The following is a 7,470-nucleotide window of genomic DNA, read 5'->3' on the forward strand; positions in this document are numbered from 1 at the left end:
TGCTTTTGCCAATCAAACTCTCAGGTTCCCATGATTTTATTTTAAGTTGGTGGCAAAAGCTAAATTAACTTTGGTCTACAAAAAGTAATATTATTGCCAAGACAATGGTTAAAAAATATTAAATATATTTATTTTTAAATAATTAATTTTGTTATTACAAAAGTATTTGTTTTAAGTACAAATTAATAAAAATAAATAAATCTAAAAATAAGTATTATTTAAAAAATTAATATATTTAATTATTGGTATTCCCTTTTATAATGATGAGAGAGCCCCAATACAACTGTTTCATATGAATATTCATAGGTCAGACACACCAACACGATGCCCGTCTAGCTCAGTCGGTAGAGCGCAAGGCTCTTAACCTTGTGGTCGTGGGTTCGAGCCCCACGGTGGGCGCGAAGGATTTTTTGGAAATGATTTTTGTAAGGCACTTCCACCTCACCACGAACAGTGAATTTTGATGCCTTTCCTGTTCTTTTCCGGGTCTGTTTGTTTGTTTTAGAAAAACCAGTCTCTGGAATTGCATATCATTGACAGATGATACTAATGACTAATAATTACCCATACACACACAATCAAAACCAATTCAATCTCACTCATTAAAAGCCATCCAACTTCCAAATTTGAACCAAGCTTTTAATTCCCATCACCCGCTTATCATCCCACCCACACCATGATATGATTGATGGCTTCACTGCCAATTAGGTGAGATTCAGTATGGTGGGCGTGGTATGCTATGAATGTGCTGCAGCCAGAAGGAATCATGAATTCATTTAACTATATATATATATATATCTGGACCCCACAAATTTTTATTTCTGCCCAAATGGGGAGAGTGGAAAGAAAGGTCATGACCAGCCCCTCGCTCCCCTGGAGAAGGCCTTTTCTCATTTTCATTTTCCTAACATCTGAGAAAGTTCCCCCCCCTTCATTCATTCAATCATGGGTCCCCCTGTCCTGTGTTTGAGATGATGATGATCATCATCTTCTAACAACATTACAAAAGAGGGTTTGTCCACTTATCACAGTTGTGGGTTCGGATGTCTTCGTACATGTCCTTTTGATGTGAATGCCTGTTCCTTTTCCCGTCCGCCACCAATTTTTCAATCCCATCCTATTAGGATTAATAATAATAATTCATAAATGATGTTATCAGAAATTATTGAAAGATATACAGAAGTGAGTTTCTGGATTTAGATTATTTAGAAATGTTAATCTTTAATTAAAATTTTGACATTTTCTCCTTTTTAATCATTTCTCTCGTCACCTTAAATTCTTAGCGTTAGTCTCCATTAAAACATAAATTATACGAGCATTATAAACATATAAAAAACAGATAAGTAAACAAAATTTAGGGGATATAAATTGAAAATTAAAAAAAAAAAAAACTCCAAACCCTCTCAAACTTAGAACTCTCCCCACTACTGTTTTTCCACATGCCATTGCCTCCTGTCCAAGCTTGTCATCCGATTCTACCCAACTCACCTCCACAAACTCTTCATCAGTATTAATTATCCTTCCCTGTTATCGTCATTCATCGCAACTGAAAGTCTAAATCCCACTAAAAAAGTCAACTTCTTCTTCTTCTTTTTTTTTTTTTTTCCACTTTTAGCTATCCATTTTTCTCTCTCCTTCTAAACACCGAAATCATTACAATCACCACTACTCATCCCAGTACAACCACCGTTACCCCAATCACCAATAATGTGGGAAATTGTTTTTATTTTTTATTTTTGTAGTTATTTCAAAGGATAATATATCAGAGTTTAGTCTCATGTATATAAATTAATTTGACATATTAAAAAAGTTTAATTTCACTTGATATCGTTAATTGAGCCATTAATTTTTAATTGAAGAACTAAATGTGAAATTTCTTAATAGTTCAAAATCCGATTTTATCTATTACACTTTTAAATATCTACGCAAACCCATAAAAAGAAGTTAAATCCTTAACAGCAGCTTAAATATTTGCGGTCGCCATCATTCGTCACCAAATTAATCGTTAGTGCCTATCGCACAAAATCATTATTTTCCATTGTCAAATTAATTTTAGTTTGGGGGCCCAATAGTTTGTCAAGTCATCTTAGTCTCTTTGTCGGTATGTGATTTTTCTTTTTCGTTGCCTATTAGAAAAAAACATTTAATTACAAGACAAGATTCCTTTAATATCATTTTCTAGTGATACATACATACACATATATATATATTCAGTCCCGGGAAGTAGATCTATGAGTTTGTTACATAAATCCCACAAAAACATGTGCGAGTTTGACTAGAACAAGCTAGAAGAGTGAAGCTTCTTCTTTCACTTTCCATGGCTTTCTCACTCTTTCTTGAGATGATGATGATGATGATGATGATGATTAGCTGTGCCACTGGGCGCAGCACATGCGCAGCTACCTATGGACTTCCAATTCATAGTAGTATAATGTAGCTTAGCAGAGACTGGGAGAGAAAGACTCCTGGCTTGAGACATCAAGGCATCAAGCTAGCCCCACAACTCATTTCAGCCATTTTGTGCACAAAAAGTTGCCACCATTTTTGCAATCTTGTGCTTGAAAAGCTATCACTCATCTCCTAATGCATCAATCAAAGGCCTGGGGACCATGGACATGGATGCATCTGTCCCTTTATATCTATACATATTCATACATCCATATCATTTGATTGAGAGCCCTTTATGAAACACAACTTGTTCACAAAATACATGGAACACACACACACACACATATATAGGAGCATCTCCTTGTCATTTCATGAAGATATATATATATATATATAATAAGCAGATACAGTGAAGACAAATTTAGCACAGCACACGATTAATAATCCTACAAGCCAAATTACAAGACACTATGCTCAAGATTTATTTGTTCTCATCAAGATCTGAGCAAACCCTCCGTAACATTAATTGTATGCAACGAAGATCAAACCCTAGTAAAATGCATTTCACTTCATAAATCCATTTGGATTCAACTTCATAGCTAGCCCCGTTCCAGTATTCAACTTCCAAGATTCAACAATCACCATACCCAAAATATGAATTGAACAGAACGATTTAAAGAGTAGCAGACAGTAGAGGAACCGATAGAAAACTCACAGCCAAGAGGAAGGGTTTTAGGTTCTGACAGCCAAGAGGGAAGGAATGGCCACGAGATTGGGGGTGGGGTTCTTATTAGGAGCTTCTGTCTTCCCAGTGGAAGGAGGCGGCTTGGAGAAAGCTCTCATTGGACTGGCAAACGCCCAGACCCAGCTTTTGCTTCTTCCATGAACAGAAGCTTTCTCGTTCACATTGCTATCTTCAGCCGAAGACGAGACCAGGTAGGAAGATGAAGAGGAGGAGGAGGAGGATGAAGTGACCATGAAGCCGCTGAAAATCCCGCCACATTTAACTCTCTCCTTAATACAGTCCTGGCCGCCGCCGGCGCCTCGCCGGTGGACCGGCGTAGCCTTAGACTTGCCTTCCCTGTGGGACTCGACTCGCCGGAGAGTACAGTCGCCGAATCCAGTCGAGATCCGCTCAAAGAAGTCGCCGGAGAAGCTCCGGCTCCCGCACCCGACGGATCTGGATCTGGACACCTTCCGGCCAAGTGCTGCCTCGTCGGGGCTATCATTTTCATCCTTTCTTGACGTCTGCGAGAAAGACACGTTTGCCGAAGACAAATCGCAGCAACTCTCTTTACACTGCTTTTCTGTTTTCCGGTTCCCGGAAGAGTGCTTGGACAGGTAGAGAAACGACCAGAAGCTTCTCTTCCGGGGGCTGTCCACGTCGGCGTCGACAAAATGCAGGCGCCGCCGAGGCGTGGCCGTGGACTTGCTCCGCTTGAAAACGATACCGGCTTGGTCGGAAGCACCACCTCCGCCGACAAGCTCCTTCTTCTTCTTCTTCTGCGAGGCGAGAAAAGGGATGCGGCACCGGCGTGAATAGTACCGGTGATACTCACCGTGATTGAGAGCGTTGGCCGAGGAAGAAGAAGCGGATGACGCGTTGGGGGCGATGGAGACGACGGAGGCGGCGGCGGCGGCGGCGCCATAGTCGGATCTAAAGGAAGGAGACGAAGAAGAGGAGGCGGAGGGGAAGATAGCGATGGGAAAAGAGGAGGAGACGAGCTTGCCGAGCTTTTCTTGGAGGCAGAGAGCGCAGATCCCGCCGGGGGAGCTGTTCTTGTAAGGATGATCGGCGCATTGCATGTTGCCATCGGCCACGTCTTCTTGGACTTGCGCTTCCATCGCCATTGTGATGCCCTACAGAACCCTCTGCAAAACCCTAAATCGGTGCCTGGAACCAGAGGTCAGTTTGGTGGCTGGTTCTTTGGCTGACCTCTCTCTCTGTTCTTACTACCGGTCTGGCAGATTCATACATAACACCACCGCTCTGGCTCTGAGTGCTCGCTGTAATGCTCCAAACACTGTTGTAGACAGAGAAAGGATTTGCAGAGAGAGAGAGAGGGTGAGAGAACAAATGGTCAAACGAGACGTAAATGAAAGGAAATATAGAATTGAGGAGGTAAGGTGGCTGCTGGCTATGGTGGTGGGGAATGGGAGATAAGAAGTCACCCGGCCCACGTGCACGTCTATATACTACGTAGTATAAAATAATATACAATAAAAATAAAAATAAATTATTAGGAGGGGATGGAGGGACACTTTACTACTTCCTATATAATAATCCTTTAATTATCACTTGATTGCAAATTACGACGTCCTTGTTAAATTAAATCTCCATTATTAATATTATTATTATAAAACTAATAATAATGGTGTGGGTTTTGGTGGTTTGATTGTAATTAAAATCAAAAGAATTCTCCGGGGAAATGATGAACCCAGAAGATGACAAGAAGAACCCTAAAAATATATAAATATTTTGTTACAGATAGCTAGCAGCCCAGTCTACAGACCCTATCTACTCTACCATCTTCTTTATATATGTGCATATAATATATAAATATTATTATAATATATTATAGAATCCGGCTCCGGCCGGCCTTGGAGAAAGGATATTATGTGGGCTGTAAAGCGAGGCTCTGTGTTGTCTCAAAGAGACGCAAGGGAAGAGAAATGGCAAATTCTATACTGTTGTTGTGGGATCAGATGGCTTCCAAAGAATGGAAAAAAAGGTCGGCCACTGCCAGCAGCATCCCAATATACATGTATATTTGCCATTTCTGCCCATTTTTGATGTATTTAGCCCGCCCTTGGGTTTCACGTCGCCTCTTGTGCAAATTAAGGTTATAAATTGAAGAAAATTAGGTCAAAATAAATCATGGTAGTGGAAATTCTTCCCATGAATATAAATTTCTTTTCTTAGGAAGCTTGGGATACGTCGACTAAGCTGATTAATGTTGGTTTCTTCTCGTGCCATATAAATTTCTTTTCGTATGAATATAAATTTTTAATTTTAATTATAATAAAAATTAAAAATTACTTAATTAAAATTTAGTAATTGCGATGAAAACATTAAAAGGTATTCTAAGAATAAAATTTCATATTAATAATAAGGTGTTAATTATAAATTTTAATATAATAATAATATGTGATGAATGTCGGTATCGTTATCGTTATCATGGGGGTATTTTCATCCGTCAGATTCGATCCAAAATATTTGTCCTTTTATGCGAAGACTCCCACCTCCTGAATCAAACCACAACTCATGCTTGGATTTTTTTTCCCTTCTATCTAACTTGCGCCGCTCCCTTCGTAACAAACCTCTTAGGGTGTCAAAAATAATACATGTAGAGCAGAGCAGAGGAGTTGGGTGCATGGAGTGGTCCGACGACGACGAGGCTCTACAATCACATTGAAAATGTTGCCCTGCCTTGCTTGCCTTTGGTGGCTAAATTACAGAAAAATGTTGGATTATCCCAAGAAGGCTTGGAAGGAAGGAAGACAGAGACAAAGACAAAGACAAAGTTGCTTTGATTTGGTGCCACAACTCAAATCTTGAATTTTCTTTTGGGGTACGTACTATGCATGTTAGGGCCACACGCTGAAATGGTTGGAGTCCATGTCCCTTAGTTAAGGGCTTATACTCTCGTCAACGTTTCAACGTGGGCTGTCTTGTGGGACAACCACCATTTTCATGTCTGATGATTAATTTATTGTTATTGAATTAATTAATTAATGTTTCCTATCAATCAGCTTTTATATGTAATATAATTTATTTAAATTTAAAAAATGTCAAATGTGATTTAATCTGAAATTAATTAGAAATTAGAATCAAATGCGTTGTTGTTGGAGATATGAATGAAGGAGGAAGGAAGGAAGGGACGCATTTATTTGGTGGGAAGGGAAGGACTAATAATAATAATAAGATAAATGGGCAGTGAGTGAGTAGTAAGCGTTATTATTAGTAGAGCAGTATTATTCCGTGACAGTGATGGTAAGGATTTTGACGTACAACTAGGTACACGTGGAAGCATCGCAGTGGGTGTGCAGCTATTGAAGCGATGGAGCACGCTCGCTCGGGGCTAACTGACAATCAACTTTTATAGTCACAGAGGAAGTGGCTAATTACAAGGCAAATATTAATGATTTTTAATGTGTGAAATGACATTACATACAATGGGCCCCTCCAACTCCCCCTCCAAATTACTAGATTTGCCAATGTCCTCCAACAGATCTGTTCTGCAAACCCGACCCGGGATTATGTTAACCTAATGCAGACATATAACACTTTTTCATCTTAAAATTCTCTCTTCCTGTGCAAGTAAATTTTGACGAGCAAAATTGTTATATTATTTATGTCGAATAATATAATATTTATTTAATATAAATAAAATCAAAAAAGAGGTGTGGGTCCTATCAGCCTTTCTATGTTGGATAAACTCGACATGAATAATTAAATAAATTTTAAATATCAAATCATTCAATATTATACATGTTATTAGAATAAGATAACAAATTTTATTTTATATAATAATTATGGCTCAAATAGATTATTCTTTGACAATAGGGGTTATTATAATTACGCCTAAATTAACATTTTAATTAGCAAGAAAAAGAAAAATAAGAGTAATTATTTTTTCTTTTTGATCCCTTGATTATCTTATGGATTCAACAATTAATTTATCTCCTTTGAAACGCATATGGTTTGTTAATTTTTAAATTGATTTGGAAATTTAAATTTGTTTGAATTGCCCCCCAATTAAAAGAGAGGTGTCTGTTAACGAAGATGATGTGATGATAAAATGTGTTTTAAAATTTGTGCGAAGTTTCATTTCAAAAGGTTAAGGTTAATAAAACAAGATAAAAAGCACAAAGATGATAACGAAACAGTCCTTAAGGGCTTGTTCTCTTTGTTGTTTTCGGGTCGTTTTCTGTTTTCGATTTTTCAAAACACCCAAAACTCGTTTACTTACCCATTCTCAAAAATGCATTTTTCAAAACACAAAAAAAATTTACACACAAAACTCAAAACAGCAAAATCGCGTTTTGGCCGTTTTCAGTGAAAACCAGCGAAAAATTCCA

The 7,470-nt window shown here is 38.3% G+C and overlaps 1 protein-coding gene and 1 non-coding gene across 2 annotated transcripts; one reads left to right on the forward strand and one right to left on the reverse strand.

The window, feature by feature from the left end:
* The first annotated feature begins 326 nt into the window (after positions 1–326).
* On the forward strand, positions 327–399 carry TRNAK-CUU (transfer RNA lysine (anticodon CUU)). Its single transcript has one exon. It is a non-coding gene; the product is annotated as a tRNA-Lys (tRNA).
* A 2,356-nt stretch (positions 400–2,755) lies between these two features.
* LOC127800767 (uncharacterized) lies at positions 2,756–4,552 on the reverse strand. The gene has a single exon (XM_052335568.1). It carries the CDS (start codon positions 4,237–4,239, stop codon positions 3,121–3,123), a length of 1,119 nt encoding a protein of 372 aa, XP_052191528.1. The 5' UTR covers positions 4,240–4,552; the 3' UTR covers positions 2,756–3,120.
* Positions 4,553–7,470: the final 2,918 nt, after the last annotated feature.

This window comes from Diospyros lotus, chromosome 4 (genome assembly GCF_014633365.1).
Source record: "Diospyros lotus cultivar Yz01 chromosome 4, ASM1463336v1, whole genome shotgun sequence".
Taxonomy (NCBI): domain Eukaryota; kingdom Viridiplantae; phylum Streptophyta; class Magnoliopsida; order Ericales; family Ebenaceae; genus Diospyros; species Diospyros lotus.